General features: G+C 46.8%; 3 protein-coding genes across 3 annotated transcripts; 1 reads left to right on the top strand and 2 right to left on the bottom strand.

The window, feature by feature from the left end:
• Positions 1–1,282: 1,282 nt before the first annotated feature.
• Positions 1,283–8,549, bottom strand: PtA15_10A628 (uncharacterized protein; the record flags this gene model as incomplete). The annotated part of the gene is made up of 31 exons (XM_053160823.1): positions 1,283–1,427; positions 1,498–1,552; positions 1,621–1,658; positions 1,732–1,824; positions 1,905–2,049; positions 2,116–2,267; positions 2,350–2,441; positions 2,519–3,052; positions 3,115–3,239; positions 3,306–3,392; positions 3,459–3,588; positions 3,670–3,890; positions 3,988–4,080; positions 4,149–4,221; positions 4,288–4,426; positions 4,496–4,550; positions 4,627–4,661; positions 4,726–4,898; positions 5,020–5,096; positions 5,302–5,314; positions 5,400–5,582; positions 5,640–5,711; positions 5,776–5,852; positions 5,919–6,048; positions 6,111–6,183; positions 6,263–6,279; positions 6,360–6,622; positions 6,688–6,700; positions 6,790–6,930; positions 6,998–7,907; positions 7,990–8,549. The coding sequence occupies 31 exons, from the start codon at positions 8,547–8,549 to the stop codon at positions 1,283–1,285; spliced, it is 4,914 nt and encodes a 1,637-aa protein (XP_053024759.1).
• A 6,798-nt stretch (positions 8,550–15,347) lies between these two features.
• On the bottom strand, positions 15,348–17,894 carry PtA15_10A627 (uncharacterized protein; the record flags this gene model as incomplete). The annotated part of the gene is made up of 13 exons (XM_053160822.1): positions 15,348–15,421; positions 15,568–15,647; positions 15,733–15,903; positions 16,006–16,082; positions 16,156–16,179; positions 16,270–16,503; positions 16,594–16,803; positions 16,914–16,958; positions 17,028–17,044; positions 17,125–17,141; positions 17,233–17,330; positions 17,403–17,471; positions 17,571–17,894. 13 exons carry the CDS (start codon positions 17,892–17,894, stop codon positions 15,348–15,350), a joined length of 1,440 nt encoding a protein of 479 aa, XP_053024758.1.
• Positions 17,895–18,907: 1,013 nt separating this feature from the next.
• Positions 18,908–20,063, top strand: PtA15_10A626 (uncharacterized protein; the record flags this gene model as incomplete). Its single annotated transcript, XM_053160821.1, has 3 exons — positions 18,908–19,337; positions 19,489–19,776; positions 19,930–20,063. The coding sequence occupies 3 exons, from the start codon at positions 18,908–18,910 to the stop codon at positions 20,061–20,063; spliced, it is 852 nt and encodes a 283-aa protein (XP_053024757.1).
• Between the last annotated feature and the right edge of the window lie 795 nt (positions 20,064–20,858).

Below are 20,858 nucleotides of genomic sequence, written 5' to 3'. Positions count from 1 at the left end.
CATTGTAAGAATCAAAATTGGTAATGAAACCCTTTTGCTGAATGGTAAATGGGATGATGGAGGTGCAAAATCTTCCCTTCTTGCTATCAGACAACAAGACCCACCAAGGTAAGATTGGCAAGTTTTAATCAACGGTGGGTAGTTACGTTACATTGTGTTATCTGCGCTATTTGTGTAACATAACTACCTGCATTATCCACCGCGCCCCGTTACATTACAAGTAACGGGCCGTTTAAGTGGCATGTGGATAGCGTAACAGGTCTTTTTCCGACGCCGTTATGCTACGTGATTGCTTGGATAACACAATAACAAGCCCTCAAGGGCTGTTTTGGCAAAATCAGCTCTTCATTTTGCGCGCCGCGGGCCTGGATAATGTAACAAGCAGAAAAAAATGGTACAAGCAGTGGCACACTAATGTAGTGCACCACTGTTACAAGTATGGTCTTTTATGCCCCCGACTAAAATTGGTGTTGCTGATCAATGAAAAAGTAAGCTTAAAAAGCTCAAAAATGGCCGTGGGAGTCCAACTTTCAGCAAGAGCTGACATTAAACACGCAAGATTCTAATTAAAATCTTGCTGGTTGAAGCCCAACGTGAAACTGGCTGATGAACAGGGCCATCATGGATCTGAAATATGCGTGCATTATGGTGGGGAGAATGTCATTCAGGAAAAATGGGGCTGGTGCAAGTGAGAGCTGTGTGCGATACAATAAAACCTAATTTACAAATTCAGAGGGGGATGCCGTCCCGCAGAGGCTTGTGAACCGGTACAATGGCAATGCGACAGATGATCTGCGCGTGTTTGTTAAAGAAAGAGTTGTTCCAGATGAATTTTTGAACGACAGTCTTCCCTTAAAGAGGACAACATACACTACATTACATGCAGAGAGAAAAACAAAGGGAATGTCTAAAAAAGGGATCGAAAGAGAGAGAAAAGATTAAAAGTGATGGACGTCGGATACAAGAGCGAAAAAAAAACAAAATGGAAGAAAAAGAACAACCAGGTTCGGAGGCAGCATTGATTGCAAAGATAACAAAAAAAAACAGATGTCATAATCATAATGCTGTAAATGTTCCTTTTGCCTAGGAAAAAAAAAAGAGAGGGAAGGTGAGGAATGTGTATGGTGTTCGCGTGTGTAAGTGGAAAGGAGTGTCAAGAGAGGACCTGGTAGGGGAGGGGGGATGTAGACGCTTGTTTGAAAAAGAGATGAAAGGTACAAATGTGGTGATAGGGTAAAGCAGATAAGAACGAGAAGGCTTGCAAGGTTTTTCCGAGTAAATATCAGATCAGACTAATGGGCGAGGAGGGTGTCGGCGGGGCAGAAAGGGAGGGCGCCGGTTCAGGATCGGCGACGCCTTTGATATGTGGCAGATGGCGAAAGTTGCCTGTGTCTGGTTGACGACTGGCGCGGGCGATCGCGACACATCTAACAAAAACCAACGGAAATCGGTCAGAGAATTTGAACCATCACTTGGTCTGCGGACTGTGGTACTTACCGACTCATCGAGGCGTCCAAGTCAGCTTTTCGTAAAGGTTTGGTCACGTAGTCATCTGCAAAGGCCGGGTTAAAAGAAACGGTTAATGGATGCGACAAATTTGAATTCATCTGGTGAGCTTACCCATTCCAGCATCTATACATCTTTCACGATCTCCGAGCCTGTTTCGAAGCGACGTGTTATAATGACATTAGCTATGCAGTCCGTGACAAAAAAATAGAGGTGGCCGCTTACATTGCATGAGCTGTCAAGGCAATGATGGGGACTCGTTCGAGGTGATTCTCTTGCTCGTGCTTGCGGATCAAGCTAGTAGCTTCCAAGCCACCCCTGCAAGACACGATTCGAGAGGGTCAACGAGAATGCTCGACGCCTTTCAATGATAACGAGAAATGTTATGAATGACCGACATTGTGGGCATGGAAACATCCATCAAAACCAGGTCGTAAGTGTTTTTGGTAGCAGCTTCGACTGCAAGTTCGCCATTGTCGACCACCTCGACCTTGTGTCCGCCCATGTCTAGCAGCTTCGTCGCAACTTTCTGGTTGACGTGATCTAGAAGGTGATACCACTAAGCCAACGTAACAAAAAGTACATCTTTTTTTGGTTGCTGCAACTTACTGTCTTCGGCCAGTAGGATCTTGTAAACCGTCGAGCAGTTCGAAGACGCCGTGGTCAAGGTTTGATCCAGGGCCGGAGCAAGGGCGTTGAACAAATTGGAGGGCGAAACAGGATATTCGATGCAGTTGGCGATGCCATAATCGAGACAGACTCTATAAAAGACAACAGGATTGTTCCTGATCAATCAGAGATGTCTGGGGGAAAATGCGTTGTTTGGGACTTTTGCGGACTAACTTGATATCCAACCTCGGTAGTTCCCGAGCGATCAGGACAGTCGGGATATGTCTCAGACCTTCATAATCCCGCAGTTGGGAAATCCGTTCCAGCTAAATCGGGTACAGGAGGCGTGTGAGCAAACAGGGCGGGGATATTCCTGTTAAAAGATGGGACGAAAGGGGCTTACTGAGTCGATAATAATTGCGCTCCACTTCTGGTTTGCGTCTTTGAGGGTTAGTACGTTTGCTTCCTGCAAGGACTCGACGACAGTGAGAGACAGCCCAATGACTTTGGCCACTTGGACGATCTGCTTCTCTTCGCCGGATTCTCTCGCGACGATGAGCACCTGCGCCTGGGGGTAGACAGCCTTCTTGGCCCACTTCTCGAAAGGTTTATCATCGTCCGATTGAACCGAGGTGGTGAAGTAGAACCGGGAGCCATGGTTGTATTCACTCTCGACCCACAGAGTGCCTTCCATGAGATTGACCAAGCGTTTCGAGATCGTGAGCCCTAAACCGGTGCCTCCGTATTTCCTGGTGGTTGAGCCGTCAGCTTGACAGAAAGTGTCAAAGATTAGGTTCAGTTTGTCGGGTTTGATTCCGATCCCAGTGTCGAAGACACAAAATTCAAGCCGATGTTCGCGGGTGGCTGGATCCAGTGTAGATACTTTACAGCTTAGGCCAACATGTCCGCGAGAGGTGAACTTGATGGCATTCCCAATCTTTAAAGATGTGTGAAGGTTAGTCCCCTGGAATTGGGCAAATAAATGAAGAATCCACTAACCAGGTTCGTGATGACCTGTCGCATTCTGAATGGGTCACCAACAACAAAGTCGGGTACATCGGGGGCAATCTCAAAAACTAGCTGTAAGTTGCTGGTCAGAGCCTTCACAGCCAGCGATTTAAGTACTATGGAAGGGTTGTTTGGGGGGTCAGTTAAAATCATCGAGGAGGTAAGGCGAAGTGTTTTCTCACCATCGAAGATTGAGGTTCGGAGGGCGAATGGGACTTTCTCAATCGTCATTCGACCAGCTTCAATTTTGCTTAGATCCAAGACATCATCTGTCAAGCAAATGAACGATCAAAAATGAGCGAACCAATATTTGACTATGAATTTTCCTGACTCACCAATAATCAACAGCAGATTGTTGGCCATTGCGTAGACAATTGTCAAGTTTTCTCGTTGTTGGCGAGTGAGCTCGGTGGCGAGGGTGATTTGGGTCATCCCGATGATTCCATTCATAGGTGTGCGAATCTCCTACAAGTTGCAAGGGGACCAAATACGCAGAGTCAGGGAAAAGGCCGAATGTGGGGCTGTGACGATCGGAAGGGGACTGACGTGACTCATGTTCGCCAGAAATTCCGACTTGCTCCGGTTGGCCATCTCAGCGGCTTCTCTAGCCGCGGTATTTTTCTGGAGGGCGTCGCGCAAGCTGAACACCATTGAATTGATCTGGTTCTTCAGACTGTTCATCTCACCCGATGCTTCAACAGTCACGAAGGCGCTGAAGTCCCCATTCGTAGCTGCAGATGATATCTGTGCAAATGCTCTCACTTGAGCTGTATGGGGTAAGCAAAATTGTACAAGGAATGTAAAAAATGAAGAGGTAAGTAACGCGTTAACCCGCGGTGTTGGAGGATATTGGTGACAACTTGCCGGTTAAGTTCATAGCCATCTGATTAACCTGCTTCGTGAGGTCTTTCCATGTCCCATCGATGTCAGTCACATGAGCAGTAACACCGAGATTTCCTAGAAAGATCCAATGATGTTGAGAGTCGCATTCTAGGGTGTATGATGCCCTCAGAGACAAGACATACCATTTTTTCCGACTTCCAGGCAGACTTTTCCTACTTCTGACGCAAAGATGTTCAGTCGGTCAATCATAGTATTCTACGAAGGAAACCATGGTCAGTAATGGGATGACAGAAAGGTTGAAAGTCGAAAAAATTCGCGTACAACCGTGTCTCTCAATTCGGCGATTTCTCCCGCGGCCTCAATATCTACCTTCATGGTTAGATCTCCTTGGGCGACAGCCGTGGTGGTGATTGCAATTGATCGAACTTGACTGGTCAAGCGGTCGACCATGGTATTCACACTGTGCAGTCAAGGAAACTGGTGTGAGGTGTGCCTGGAGTAAACTTGGCCAGCTCATTGGTCCACTCACCAATCAGTCAGGTTTCTCCATTCGCCATTGACCCCTTCCACATTTGCACGACCTCCTGAGTACACCAGAAATATTGTTTCAATCAGATTACTGATCACTGGGGAGATCAAAATATTTCAAGAAATCCTCACCAAGCTTGCCATCAAATCCGACTTCTCGCGCAACCCTGCATGATGAAAGAAAATGAAGGTTAGAAGACGGAGCTTAAGACTTGTGCTGGATTTACATACCTGGTGACCTCCGAAGCGAAGAGCCGCAAGGAATCTACCATTCCATTGACGGTAGACTTCAGCTCGAGCACTTCCCCTTTGACGTCCACCTCGATCTTCTGACTGAGATCTCCCTTCGCGACCGCTGTTGTGACCTTGGCGATCCCTCGGACCTGGGTGGTTAAGTTGTGGGCCTAAAATTGACGAGGATAGAAGGAATTAGTTTGTGGCTGGTGAAGGTGGGCGGCCGAGTGGTTTGTAAACTGGAAATCTGAAAGAGTAGCAGTATCGTAAGGCTTGAAAGAATTGACTTGCCATCGTATTGACGTTGTCAGTCAGCGTTCTCCATGTTCCGAAAACATCTTGGACTTGGGCTTTTCCTCCCAGTTTGCCTGTGTAAAGAGATGTTGTCAGCACAGCACCAACAACGAGAATACTGTCTATTGTCAGCATTCAACACCACTAAATATTCATTTAATGATTTTTGTTTGCAATCAGAGTGGATGACGGTCGAGTTCTTCGGGGAACTTGTTAGGTGTTAAATGCTGGCACAGAGAGTGAAATGTGTCTCCAAATTGGTAGGAATCTCAAGCTGACCCTCAGTTCCAACCTGTTCAAAACAAAAGATTAGAGAATGGAAGATCCAACAAGGCTTGATTAAACAGTGTGGAAGAGCCCATGAGCCGATGACTGACCTCGAGTGCAACCCTGCTGACTTCCTCAGCGAATGATCTGAGCGTGGAAACCATCGAGTTGACCGTCGACTTGAGCTCGAGAATCTCCCCCTGAGCCGACACGGTGATCAGACGGGTGAGGTCCCCCTTGGCCACACATGTGGTAACGATTGCGATTTCTCGGACTTGGTCGGTCAGGTTTTTCTGAAGAGAAGGATCAGCCCAGCTGCCCCAAATTACAGCATTCGCAAAGGCACTCACAGCCATCCGATTCACGTTCGAGGTCAAGTCGAGCCAGACACCTTGGACACCTTCAACGACGGCTTGACCACCCTGTGATCGAATAGAGAATTTTAGATTATGATTTGATTTAATATGCTAGTAGAATCTTACTTACGAGGTTCCCATGTACTCCTGTTTCGAGCGCTACTCTAGTCACTTCGGTTGAGAAAACTTTGAGCTTGTCGACCATTCCTGAATGAAAGAAACACGGCATGTTAGAGCCTTACTCGTCCTATCCAAGAGGGAAAGAAACCCTACCGTTGACAGTCTGCTTCAGCTCGGCCATCTCGCCCATCACCTCGACTTCGATCTTGTGATTCAGATCCCCAGCCGCGATTGCAGAAGTGACAGTGGCTATACTCCTGACTTGACTGGTTAGGTTGGATGCCTGCAAGATTCTCCCTAATTAATACTAGTTGCGTGTTGTACTCTTGCTTCTTTGTCACTTACCATTTGATTCACGTTGTCTCGAAGCGTTTTCCATGTGCCTTCAACGCCGTGCACCACAGCCTGCCCGCCAAGTCTATGAAGCAAAGACAGCTCAGTAGATATAAAAGATCGACGAGACATCCGTGAGGATGTGCGGTGAAATCCAAGCTTACCGTCCTTTAGTTCCCACCTTCATGAGCGCGTAGTGAATGTCAAGTTGATTAGTAAACCAAATGCGTGCCTACTCGATTAATGGGAAAACAAGCGTACATCTAATGCTACCCGACTGACTTCCTCTGCGAACGATCTCAGCTGGTCGGTCATGTCATTGATAGTAATTGCCAGTTCCTGAACCTCGCCCTTGGCCTCAACTTGGATCTTTTGGCTGAGGTCGCCTCTGGAGATTGACTTAGTCACGCCTGCGATGGCGCGTACCTGTTCGGAGAGATTGGCGGCGAGGGTATTGACGACGTCGGTGAGTTGTCGCCAAGCACCCTCGGCACCTTCGACGACTGCCTGCCCGCCTAACCTACCTAATGATCGGGAGAAAAAGAGTCAGTCGAAGCGTCACGGTTGGGTATGCGGATAAAAGATTTACCTTCTGTTCCGACCTATAATCGATGTTGATTGGGAAGAAAGTGAGATTTCCTATTCACTGTGCAGCAGTCGTGGAAAATGGAAACCGAACTTGCACACTTACCTCAATAGACACCCTTGTCACTTCCCCGGCGAAACACCTCAGCTGTTGGACCATTCCGTTGACGACAGCTTTCAGCTCTGTCAAATCATGACCTTGAACATTGATGGTGACAGTTTGCGATAAATCTCCCCTGGCAACGGCCTGCAAGTGAGGGAATGTTTAATGAGGACTGGTCCGTGTCTTTTTAGGAGATAATTGTGTGACTGACCTTGCAGACCCGGGCAAAGTCGCTAACTTGTGCCTTCAGTAATTTCAACTCTTCCTCCGCGGTAAGCTCTTTGTTATTAACGACAATTTTGTAAGGTTTCAAAGTTTCCTGCTTAGTTTCAGTGGTGATGTAATCAACAACCGGAGCCTCGTCAATCTCATATTTGCTCTGAGGTTCTGCCCGTTCAACATTTGAATGTGTATCGGCAGATGTGAGACCATTTTGCAAATTGACCAACTTGTCGTCCAAGAGATGAATCAAGCCGTTGAGGATGATGATTTCGTTCTGCTGAAGATTATCAGTGTGCGCGGGGGAGTGATACGAATGATGGTTGAACGAATTCTTGAGGATGTACTCGTTGAGTTCCAACTTGATTTGGCGACATTGGTCGGCTGCTTCGGCTTGACTTTGACAGACACCTGAGGACGTGGAAATGGGAGAAAGAGACTGAATCTTGAGGAATTGCTCTGCAAGGAAATCGGTGAAGTTGGCCTTGTGGGGTGAGTGATATACCGAGGGAAGATAGCTCAAGGGCGAGACTGACGGTGGCGAGGGGTTGGTTTGTACAGAAGTGCTGTGGGCGCACTGCGGTCGAGGCCCTGAGGGGACCGATTGTGACAAAGGATGCGAGGTAAGTAGGATGGAGGAGGGGAACAGGACAGAGGGTGGGGTGAGTGGCGTCGAGAGGTACTCTTCGCCATCGGAATAGTGCATAACCGGGGCGGAGATTGACTGGTGGGCGAGAGATTGGCTGAATCCCAGGTCAGAACACGGACTTGAGTCGGTTGTAGAGGTCGAGGCGGTTGATAGAGTGCGCAGGTTGCAGGGCAAGGTCATGTTCAAATGTGAGTTCCTGGATGACACTTTCCCACTGAAGAGAGCGGAGGCGGCTGACTCAGTGATGCGGCAGCTTCGGGTCAGATGCAGCAAGCTAAGTTAGTTTGTAAGAGTGTTTCTTGGGAGGGCCATTATTCAAGTGGGAAGTTACTTACTGAGATTGATGAGAGGATGAGTCCGCCAAGAGACCGGAAGGATCAATCAGAGGCCTGGCTGTAGTTGAGAAGCGCATTGGTGGGGCAGATGGAGGAGGCGATATCGTATCCAGACTGGGCGCATTATCTAGCAAGGCTGGGTCCTCCGGTCCACAGGGTGAGGGCTGGCGACTGAAGGATTGTAGGCCCTGTTCGGAGGATTGACTACCATTGATGTTGGGATTGTCAGGGCTGGAGCTCCCTGCACAGGCAATGTGAGATTCGGGAGGTGAGGGGGAGCCGGAGTGAATGTCGACTATAATAGACGAGTGGTATTGCTTGATGAGCAGAGGATTCGGTATGCAACCAAGGCCTAGAAATTGGTTGTGGCATATCGGCTGGCGAGAGGTGGGGTCGACTATTTTCTTTGCTTCAATGTTGTGATCAGAAGCCTTGTTCGATAATGAGGCTTGAGCCGCGGCAGATGATTGAGATGCAAGAAGGTTCGGTGGCGATGGGTGATTCTGAGGAGGAGAGTCACAGTCGGAGTTCTGTGTGGCGCCTTTGAAGTAGACCGACATGATGATGTATATCCAGCTGAGTTACGATTGGGCAATAACGGAGGAATGTTCAGGTGGGTCGCTGTTGAGAGTTAAAGAAGTACAATTGGGCGAATTCAGTCCTATATGTAGGACCTACAATTGTAAGTCGAGCCCGGAGGATGATCAGGGTGTTTGAGAATGTGTGAGAATTCGTGGGTAACAGTTGATGCAGTGAATTTCGGATGCGTTGTTCAATTGGCGATTGCGGATTGGATTTATTTGTATTTCGGGGGGGTGGACGAATGAAGTTGATTGCAGGGATGTTTGAGGTATTGTGAGGAGTTGGGAGCGAGACCAGCCGAAGCCGGGGATATTTCGATGAGATTGCGATGATTGATGAGTTCGGTTCGAACGAGCCGGTCGGAGCAGATTCAATTGCGGTTCCGAGGATTTGTTTGGTTTGATGAAGTTTACGAGGTCAAGCCAATCGGCGACAGGGGCGGATATTACGGGTGGCGATGAGCCAAGATTCCAAGAACGCAGTGGAGTGGTACGAGTCAGTCAGAATTTGAGGGGATCGAAAGGTGTTTAGGGACCATTCGGCAAGCAAGGGAGTATTAACAAGAAGCTCATCGTCAGTTGGAGTCGAGTGGAGGAGCGGGTCTAAATGGGTCACGAGATCAAGAGGCCTGCAGAGAACCAGTGCAATGAAAACACAAGAAGGGGCCCGCTGATGCTGCAGCTAGCTGAGGTGTAAGTATGTATATGTAAATATGTAAGATGGTCATGAGGCGTGTCTTTTTTAATTGGGAAAGCACTGCGGTGGAGGATGGATTGGTATCCTGTATTGATGTACGCGGTGCTTGCAACAGCAACAACACCAGTGGTAACCAATCAAAGAAAAAAAGGGCAAAAAGCAAGCACTACTGACGAAGATCTGCCGACAAGGCCAAGAGAGGATCGTGCAGAGTAATGGAAACAGAAGCACCGTCGGTCGAGCGAGCACGTATACAGGCGGGGTGGTTGGAAAAGTCGTGCGAGGCTCGAGTGAGATCTGGGGGATGGTGATGACAGCCTGGTAGCAGTGGAATATGTGGTGGTCTCTCGGAAGAATTTGGAAACTGGGTGGGCAGAGGCGATGATCCAGAAAAGGCAAGAGACGTATGAACTTGGGTGTCTTTGGAGAAAAGAACTCGGGCAGAGAGGATCAAGGAAATGTATTGACCAGAGAAACAGCGGGTCGAAGTGCCCGGGGCAGAAGAAGAGCTTGCAAGATTGTGGATGATTATGGATGAAGAAGATTAACGAGCGATGGATCTGGTGGAGAAGTATGGAGGAGGGCTCGAGTAGAAGGCTGGTGGGTTAATTTGGGATGGGGGTGGAGGAAATGGAGAAGAGGTGGGTGTTGGCCGTTTTCTGCAAGCTGTTTTGTAGATTTTTCGCGACAGGCACGGGTGCACGTCCCGAGTGGAGTTTGGGGAAGGGGCGATGCCCACTATTTCTGAATTGGGGATGGGTTAGTTGTCATTTGAAATCCGAATGTGTTAACGGGCGTGTTCCTTACAAGCTGCAGCTTCTGCCAGCAGCCCTTTTGTAGAACAGTGGGACGGCCACTATGCAGCAAGGCTATGAGGACTCCACATGCGACGGTGCATTCCCCGAGCCTCTCCGGAGAAAGATACGCTCACGGGAGCCGCAAGCAATCATCGTTATCGTCACCACCACCACCATCATCATCATCATCATCCTTGGCTTTGGACAAGAGCACATGTAGCTCCGACCTTCACGCTCCAGAACGAGCACACTACTGACTACATACTCCGAACGACCGGCCCAAGACAAAGCTCCCATCGCCTTCCACGTGGACGATCGGGGGTCCGCGACTGTCCGCCACCCGGGATGGCATTGGCACCATCATCATCAGGACAACCCACTTGGTGTACTCCGAGCTCACCATCATCAGCTGGGCCGACGGATTGTGCGCGAGGGTCCAAGCGACCATATGTCTGCTGAGCTGCCTCAGTGCATGCCAGTGCCACTGCCTTCATCAGAGCACTGCAAAGAATTCCTTAATCATGCACGAGTAGCGATACATGTTGTAGCAACCGAGTTATCGGGGTTCATCGCCAGGAGAATTTCAATCGGACAAACAACTGATCAACATCAGCTCTTGCCTGTCGATGTTCGCCCCCCATGAACCAGATCATCTTGCTTCCTCCGTTCCTCGCATGTTCCACCGGAATCCGCTTTTTTAGCATGTGGGCCACCAACTGTCTTATAGAATCCTCAACGTCAGACCAACACTTGTGGGCCGATCACGCTCGTAGCAAGGAAGGGCGGCTTTTTGGCCCCAGGATTATGCATTCTCCAAGCAAGTCGCCACCACTTTCCTCACTTGTTGATCACGTTTGTAAACCTGCATAACTGTGAACTGTGAGAATTTTCAGGACGGGCATTCTTTTAGGAAGAGAGGTTTCCTATCCGCCACAAGAGCATTTGATCTTGAAAATATCCAGGGAAAGGTAATTCGGAGTGCATAGCACTGCAGATTAAGCCCGCCACAGGCCAGTTAAAATATAATGCTGATTTCCCAAAACCTCTGGTTGCCTTTGCCATCAATGTCCATAAAAGATGCTTACTCAACAGATGTGTTCTATCAGAACTAATTTTTATAAGAATGCTAGTTACAAGACATGAAGAGATAAAAGAAAATAGTGCCCAAGACTATCCTATCAACGGTGAAACCAATACAATACAATACAATAATGGTCAATGTATCTGTATTGTATTTGTTAGCCAATACATGGCAATACAATACATTGGTCATGTATTGGCTAACCAATACAATACAGATACATTGTATTGGAAAGCCAATACATGGATAAGCAATACTGTGTAATGTATTTCTTAGGCAATACAATACCAATACATTATTGGTACTGTATCTGTCATACCTGCTGAAAACAGAAAAAGAAACAAATAAAAAAAACTATGTTTCTTTGGGAAACTCTTGGTCTGCGTGGAAGAAATAGGATAAATAAAAAGGTAATATATGTCAAAGAAAACTACAACTCTTCTGGGAGACATATTTTTTTCATGTGATCATGCTCTTGCTCGGCATGCACAAATATACTGTTGGGAAGCTCAAATTCACCATCTGGATTGAATCCTTGAAGCAACCATTGGTGGGAGCTCACACACCTCTCAATGGTTCGGACAGAAAGACTTCCACGATCACGTCCACAAGTGTCTGATGCTGCCGAGAAACACCTCTCAACGCTTGCTGAGGTTGAGCAGGTAGCTAAAAAATCACGCGCAAGGAGTGCCAGGATAGGAAAATCACGGCTGTGGGCCTATTAAGATTAAGATTGAGGTCAGTACGAAATTGACTATGACGGTGGAACAATGTATGAATATGCTTTACAAACCTTCCACCATTGTAGTGCCTCATGTGCTTGAGACGTAGGCTGCTTGAATTTCCCCGAAAGGTATAGCGATAGCTCGTCGGTGGGGGTCGTTTCAACAGTCTCCGGAAACAAGTCAACCTCTTCAAGTTCCCGCTTTCTAAGATTTTGTTTGTCTGACTCGGAATGTTCAAGCGAGGCAGGTGGCTCACTGATCACCAGATTGGCTTCGTATTCGATCTTTCTCATGTTGAAGTGTTCGGTAATTAGGGACTCGGCATGTGAGTGATCGGATGGGTACCACGCTCGGAAGATCGAAAGCCGGTAACTTGGATTTAAAATTGTTGCAAGAACAATTGTGTCGCACTTGATAGCCTCATCGACATAAGTTCTTGTTTTTTCAAGCATCTTGACGAACATAGGATGGAATTCCTCTTCATTTTTGGAGGCAAGTTTTTTCTTGAGGAACGAGGTTATGCCCCAGTATTCGCCTAGCATCATACTACCAGAGGAGATATCTCCTTCCATCCTTTTGGTAATAAAATAAAACTCCTGCCAAGCAAATCAGAAATCAGTTTTGATCGCTCTATCATGTATTCAAAATGAAAATACCAACAGAAAGTGTATCATTTAGCTTCCTCACCACTTCCCAATCGGAGCGAGCGAGCTCTACATTGTCAAAGTAATTCGAGTCATTTTCTTTCTCTTGCCGGTCCTTCTCGTTGTCGATAAGCTTGTTGATCACGTGGCGAGCATTATAAGCCCGTTCGCGGCTTTGGAATTTAATATTCCATTGAATCCCATGGCCCGCAATCAAGCCAGGCCCCGAGTAGTCGAGTTTCTTGCACCACGTGTCAAACTCGGATCGTCGTGCCGCCGACGAAGTGATTTTCGAAATAATGAAGTCAACCTACAACAGCAAAATGGGTATGTTAGCTGCTTCACAAAAAAAACAATCAGTTCATTGGATTGATTATTGCTAACCTTCTCCAATGTTGTCGCAACTGGTTTGCCTTCAATATTGAAATCTTCATCGTCCACTTCATCATCGCTGTTTGAAGGTCCAATGTCTGGTATTTTCTCTCGGAACCGACCAACTTGAACCTCTAAGCCATCAGAGTCTTGATTTTCATTCTTGTTCTTTTCTTCAATATTGAAAAGTGCCGGTACAAATCCGAGAGTCGATTTTTTGGCCTTGGTCAGTCCAGCAGAAGAAAGCGAAAGGGCCCGGAGACCAGCGTTAACAATGAGAGCGATCTTGTGACAAAAGCATTGTATGTGGTTTTTGGATAATTTGAGACTCTCCGAAGTATCCCTGAGGATGATACGATCAACCTCCGCAGCAAGGGTTTGGTTGTTTGACCCAGAATCAGTCGTGTGAGCTAATATGTATATATTCCAAAAAAAAGCAAAGTAGGCATCAGTTTGTGGCGTTCAAATTAACTTCATGAAAGATCAGAGAGAAGAATAGAGGTTAGAACAACTTATCTTAGTATGAATGCCCGACTTTTTCAAAATATGCGCAAAAGGAATAGCTAAATACTTCCCTGCATGTGTCCATGCAATATACTTCAACGCTAAATGGACAATGCGGAAATTCCAGTCGTCCGAAACATAAGCTGCTGAGATTCCCATGAAAGCTTGTCGGTTCCCCTTAGTCGTCCAAACGTCGTGTATAATAGTTATCTTCGAGCTCAATTCCTAATGTAATTAAATCAGCAGATCAGTTTCTGCATGTTGAGGTGCAAGATAAAAGGGATCGATAGATTTCAATCAACAAAAGAAAATAATGTTACCTTGATCTGGTCGATGGCTTTGGTCTGCAAATTCAAGTAAAGCTTGTGGGCTTCCTTTGCAACCCATGCGCGAGAGAATAGACCGCCGCCCTTCCGATGGTAGCTTAAAGCAACCCCGAGTCCAAAGTCTTCAAAACGACTCCACGGAAGCAAATGTCGAACTAACCAAAAAAGCATCAAGTGGTTGAATACCTTGGTGTCATAGCTTCCAGATTCCAGCATGATCTCAATAGGATCCTTCTCTTTCTGGGCCGATTTTTTCTCGATCTCTTTAGGAGTTAACGGTAGCTTGGCCCCGTTTTTGATTGCATCCGCTCGTGATGGGCATGGTGCTCGGTTTTTGTCCCCGTCTCGATGTTTGTATAGGTTTGCGCGAGTTCCCAATGTCTGTTTGTAGCTATTCCCGCACCATCGACATTTGTACAGCACAGGAGGGCCTGATTTCTTTTCAAACAAAACAAATTGAGCAAACGGATGCCTTGAAGGCCAGATCATAAAGAGGCCTACCTGACCATCAGCTAATGTGGGCTTATGGAAGAAATCCTCGACATCATCCAAGTTAAGATCATCATCCCTCTTCTTTCGCTTTTTTCGGGCGGTTTTAACTTTGGAGTTTTCGTCTTCTGAATCTTGTTGGATATTGATTGCATTTTGGGGATGCTCAGCGAGGGAGCCACTCTCTAGATCAGATTCAACCACTCGTGAACTTCGCTTCCTCTTCGCATTTCTTGAGGTTTGGGGGCTTTCCGCTGTCAAGATCGATCTTGCTTGGGCGTGTTTTGCAGCTGAAATTGGAGTTGAAGCAAGCGATTTACGGCCATCTCGGTTTGGTTGGATAAAGTTTGGATTGGTAAGAGCAGGAGTGATCGCCCGGGTTGATTGGCGGGAGGGAGGCCGTACGCGAGCTGGAGATGCGGATGATCGAGGCATTCAGACGGACTGAAACGGCGATGGTGATGGTTGCAACAGAAACAGAGACTGAACGATACTGGCCGTGGAGGATGTGATATTGTATATATGTGGTCACCGTCTATGACTACAAACAAGTCCAACCGGTCTCTGCCCTGAGTCGAAGTGAGTAGGCTGTGACAGCTGGGCCTGTCTGCTGGAATTTGAATACATGTGTGCATGTATCTGTAATTCATCTGTATTGTATTGATCAGTCAGATACATGAAATGTGATATCATGTATTGTATCTGAAATGATGATACAAAACTAAAATACAATTTGTATTGTATCTGTAAAACAGATACAATACAGATACGATACTTTTGGCCCTTATCAGATACAATACATGACCAATACAGATACATGTATTGTATTGGTTACACCGTTGATCCTATTACAGTCACAAATCCGGCGAGTTTTGCCACCCCTAGTGCATCATTCTTCGCACATTCTTCTGTAATGATGGGAGTGGGAGAAGTGGATCGCAAAAGGTTCAAAGAGTGGAAGTGAATTGACGTCCATAGATGAGAAGGTGGGGTGTTTTCCGCGCGACCCGATCAGCGGTTTCCAGAGGCGTGTGGTAGTCGGGCGTAACGCGCCGGGGAAAAGTTGAATATAACCGAGCAGTTCCAGTGCCTTGGAGCGGAGGTGAAGTGGAAGAGTCTGCGTTTCTTAGTTTCATTCAGTTTTAGATCGGTAATCCGCCAATCTGTCGGCAAGCCTTTGTAAGGGAGAGACCTTTTTTCAAAGCTTCCTTGATATCTAGATGTAGTAGGTGAATAAATAAACGGAGAGATGGAATCAGTTTTCATCATGATCATCCGCTCTGGCTATCCTAACTAGTTGAGGATGCCAACAGGCCAATCTCCAGCCGCCAGTATACAGACTAGTCATTAACGATTATTTACCTGGTCGAGTGCAGTCGCACACTGGAAGATTAACGATGCAGTCCTCTAGCTCGTGCAAGTTACGGATATCGGTCATATTCCTATAGACCAATATTGTCAGCTTCACATGTTCCAAGCTGGACTTGATTCGAGTTAGATCGGGATGGTGGAAAGGGGTGGACGCACCGACAAAGCTGGGGCTCAAAGTCAAAAGCTCCATATTTCTGCTGGCATTCCCATGATGCAGTTGTAAGGTACTCCGTTGTAAACCCGTACTTGGCTTCAACCAGGAAGGCATGGTGGATGGTGGGGTCAAATTCATGTCCTTTACCCTCTGCTCTCACAATGCTCATCATACTTCGTTCAAGTTGAGCCATGGTCCAAGGAATAGAGATATGAAGTGTGAGAGTTGACTTTCGAGTTGTCCACCTCAAAGCATTACATCAGAAACCAACGTACGTGGCATCCTCTCCACAGTATGACAGTCTTTTGGGATCATCAAATGCGCCATTCTTGCCTCCTTGCGTGCATGGGTCCTGTCATGAGCGTCTTCAATTAGTCTCGGTTCAAGAACATGTAACAACAGACGCCCGGCAGCTTGATACTCACAGCACCGCGCACGATGAACACGTTCTAAATGCCAAACGAATAAGTTCAAGAGAGCGGTTAATTCATCATATTTTGTCTTCGGTTGAGATGAAACTGCAATACAAAATCGCGCACCTGAATTCTCCAGATCTTGACCAAAGTTTTCAACTTCAACACTTTTTCATACTCTCTTTGTACAGTTAGTCGGTCGGTGAATGGCGTCGCCGAGAGGAAAATCCCGTCACGATTTAAACCCGCTAACCCTTTCTTGGTACTCACGCCAGCTTCCAAAACCTCCTGGGTAATATTGGAGATGATTCCCTGCACCGTATGCTGTGCTTCCCCCAGCATCAAATTGATGGAGGCCGACTATTTTCACAGCAAAATATAAAAGATTAGATGGACGTAACAGAAGACACCTAAGTCCAAAAGATTCCTAGGATGAACGTGTTGACTTGCCCGCTTGAAACGAGTTTCTCCCTCTCCTCCTATGATGACCCATGTCTCCAACCATCCCATGGCGGTGACCTGGTAGGAGATCATTGCGAGCCCTAGCCACGAGATTGTTCCCCATGAACCCCAAATTGAACCTGCGATAGGGCCAATAGACTTGAACAGAGAGGCAGGAAAAGAGCCTATCCAATTCGAAATCAATCCCGACCACGCTGTCTAATATTTCAGTGTATTTAATACACAGAGAAACAGATCAGTGGGTCGTTTTTATGGCTGTCTATATTGCACAAAAATCCTGGAGAAGAATCAAACGAAACTGGACTCACAAAGTGCCGAGGAGCTCTGTTGAAATCATTTTCGAAATCTACCAACTAGAGCAAAGGCATGCATAATTTGATTTACTGGACCAACGAAACGCGCTTTCTATCCAGTAGACTCACCATCGTCGGAAGCACATCTGCGTTCAAAAATAAGGCCAGCGGTTCAGTTTTTCCTTACCGTTTTTTTGGGACCGTTGATTGAAATCAGGAAATATACCTGCAGCCTGGTCAAACCTAGAAAGTTTCAACCCCGAATGTGAGCGACCCTTGTCATGCTTACGAGGAAAGCTTTTGAAGAGATGGGGAATGAATGGACTACACTGACGCGTCTCCGATGGCTTGATAAAGCATATTCACAAAATTGTTCCAATTTTGCGCGGCAACTAGTGCGTACCAGTCCTGGCCATAAATACTCTCGCACAGCTACATAATGTGTTACCGCATCAGCAACCGAAATAAAGAAACTGCGACCTTCTCCAATCATTCATCACATACTTGACCAGGATTACAAATTCGACCAATCCCACATTGGAAATCTAACCCGCCAGCTCGTGAGGCGTACGCCTGGGACCAGAAGAATTGTTCCGAATCCGACATTTCATCTTCAGCTTGGGCATAATCAAGCACAAAACACGAGTTAGCTAATAAATATGAATCTCTGACCTCCAAGTTCAAGTCTTTCCCGTTGGGATAATTATCCAAGTAGGAGTTCATATCTAATTTTTTCCAAAGTGACGGTGTCAGGGGACGACTTTGACATAATGAGTGTGAATAATTATGGGTAGTTGTGTTCAGATCCTGGTGAATATTCAGCTTTGGATGAATGGCAATTGAGTTGGAGAGGGTGGTTGGCATTCCGGATTCAGAAGGAGAGGAACGAGGCCGAAGTCTTTGATCCTTTGATCGAACATGGGTTGCAGAAGGGGTGACGGTTGATACCAAGCTTTGTGCGAGCGCCAGTAGAAACACTGAGATCACAAAGTACATCGTCGATGATCTGCCCAGCGGCCTAGAAGGGGAGCGGATCATTCGGATCAGAGTCAAGCGGAGAGTTATCCAATCAGTCTTGTTCTTCTCAGTTGTGATGTTGGGACGGATTCTTGCAAAGGAACGGCGTATGACGGTCAAGTTATGTACCGCCTGTTGGGGTGGAGAGATGTCGGACTTGTATTCCTGATCCTTCCCCAATGCTACCTGTGATGAAGTGCTGGAGGTGAAACCCGAAGGCGGAGTGAACTGTTTGATAAGACCCAAGCTTGAAACGCCTAGAAGGATAGTTTTTTTTTACTACACATGATCAAGCTGATAGTTCCGGAACAAGTAGTGCATTTGCAAGGCAGCTCCCGAGGGGACCTAGGTAAGTTCGCCCGCAACTATGGCGGCAGGAATCACCAGCTTGCTGTTGCATTCGATAGGGAAATAGATACCAACAGCTACAAACATTGAAGGACATGGTCACAGCTACAAGACGGATAGCCTGTATTTGATTGAGCGGAAGCAGGTGCTTTTTCTGAAACCATCATCACTTCACTTGGTCCTTATCAGCTGATTGATGATTGTGTTCCATTTCAGCTTTTGATAAGGTGTACAAATTCCTGATTGCCACCCGGCGGAATCACGCCGGGCGGCACGTCGGGAGCTCGCACAAGTGTCAAGATCTGGGAGGTCCCCGACTATCAATTCAAATCCATACCCGGTTCCAGAGCCAAGGCTCATAATGGCATGGAAAAGAGGAAATGCTCCACAAGAATGCTATGAAGGGTCTTTTCAGCTCATTGTTGGTGAAATTCCAGCCACTTCGGCCGAGAGATCTCATCCAGACTTGATTTTCAGCTGGCCTGCTCCTGCTCATTTTATTTGCAGCTTCGGGATAGGCTTCAAAAGGACATTAGGCCCGGGCCCGCCTGGGCCCGCCCAGCCGGGGACCCGTGCCGGATTGGACACACCGCCCTTGGTTCCCTCTCGTGCCGCCGCCGGTCGAGCCACAGGCCACGACCAAGATGAACCAAGACCCGAACAACCTGCTCGCCATCCCGGAACCTAACGACCAGAAACCATTGGCAAACCAATTCGAAGTGTTCTTAAACCAATTCAACCGGATCACGCAGACCGTCTTCAACCAGATTGCTTCTTCCTCTCAATCATCACTGTCGTCATCCTCATCAACAACCAGCTCGAATCAGTTGAATAATATATCAATGCTACAAGAAATCGTTCAGCTGGAAACCTATCTGTACAATCTGCTAGAAATTCACTCCCAACATGATCGGAATTCCAAAAAAATCCAAAACCTATATCTCACCTTAACCGAGCTAAATTCAAATCATTTCAAAAAAAATTTAGATCAGATCTTTGCTATCAAAAATAAACTCGACATCATTTGCTCGGATGGCCAAAATGAGAAGACGCGCTTTGAAAAGCTGAATGATTGTGATTCTGACCCCTCCTTTCACCCCTTCTCCCTCAGAATTTTCACCGCTGGATTGCCTGCCGGCTCGACCAAAGAGCTTCAGTATCTTAGTTGATTTTGCAGAAAGGGCACATCTGGGCTAATCCGAATTTCCACCGATTTTGTTAACAGTGGCTTTGACACCCGGTCACATCATGTCATACGCACGATTGATTGCACCGTATACCTCAGCTCCGCCAGCTCCTTCGACAGATCCAGACCAACCGATCAATCCTTGTAGCGGGTTAGATCTACAGGATCCAAGCTTACGATTCTTGATGCCATTTCCCACCGAAGATGTCATCAGACGCGGCAGGATGGGTCAAGAGATGTCGGCCCCCGTCAATGGCGCAAATGATGCTGTAAATAGTGTGACGGAGATTGGTGCCCTGCTTGGGGAGATCAGGACGGCAGATGGAGGTAATTTCAATGAACCTGATCACGTATTCTCATCCCGGAATCAATCTTTAAAACCCAGCGACAAACAACATAATAACGCACGGGACACTAATGAAACATGAAGATGATGACGACCTGACCATTTTATTGTTTTCCCCTCTTTTGCTATCTTAGCCCGACCGACTCAGACTATACCTAATCCCAATCTGGCTGCTTATCCCACGATGCCTCCGAGGCGGCCACCTCCACCTCCACCGCCTGAAGCTGATGATGATCTATTCGATCTGGACCTCAACCCTGACCTATAACATTGGAATTCACGATATTCCCGAAAGCGGCACAACGGATGTCCCGTCCCTTTAATCTCATCACATTAAAAGAGCTCCTTCTCTGCTAAATGATAGCTCCTACAGCTCTTGATTGTAATCCAATTGATAAACCACCTGTTCAACTCAATTTCATAAAAACACACAATTATCAAGCATGAGAGCAACTAGGACCCTGGAAAGCCCCTATAAATGTGGGTAATGTAAAATCTGGAATTTTGGCTAAATTCATACATTGCACTGCAAAAAAAACTTGGTCAACTGCTTGCAGTTGACATGCAGGATACTCAAGCCAAGCTACCATTGTAACTCCACCTGAATGCACAAGTGCCTTTGTTGGCACAGTCACTGTGCAAGGTGCACAGTGACTTCACTGTGCAAGGTGCACAGTGACTTCACTGTGCATTGACGCTTTGGTTGAGTCAAACCTTGGGTAAGGCTGGTGTAACACCACAAGCTTCCTCAGAGTTACCGCATGTCAACTGCTCACAGTTGACACAGTTTTTTTTTGCAGTGTTGAAGGGCACCAGGGAATGGCCTTTTTGGGCCAATTCATACATTTTCATGTATTGCTTGAGACATAATCACCGCGGTGTAAGACTCAAAAGTGGTTGTGAAACCCTTTTGCTGAATGGAGAAGGGGATGAAGGAGTTGCAAGCTCTGCCCTTCTGACTATCAGATAACAAGACCCACCAAGGTAAGCTTGGCAATTTTTAATCAAGTGATAGGAGTGGTTGGTTCAAGATGAATGTGTTGATGACACCATATAATGAGTT

This window comes from Puccinia triticina, chromosome 10A (assembly GCF_026914185.1).
Source record: "Puccinia triticina chromosome 10A, complete sequence".
Lineage (NCBI taxonomy): Eukaryota > Fungi > Basidiomycota > Pucciniomycetes > Pucciniales > Pucciniaceae > Puccinia > Puccinia triticina.
Note: the sequence above shows the minus strand (reverse complement) of the source record. Positions and strands in the feature narration are given on the sequence as shown.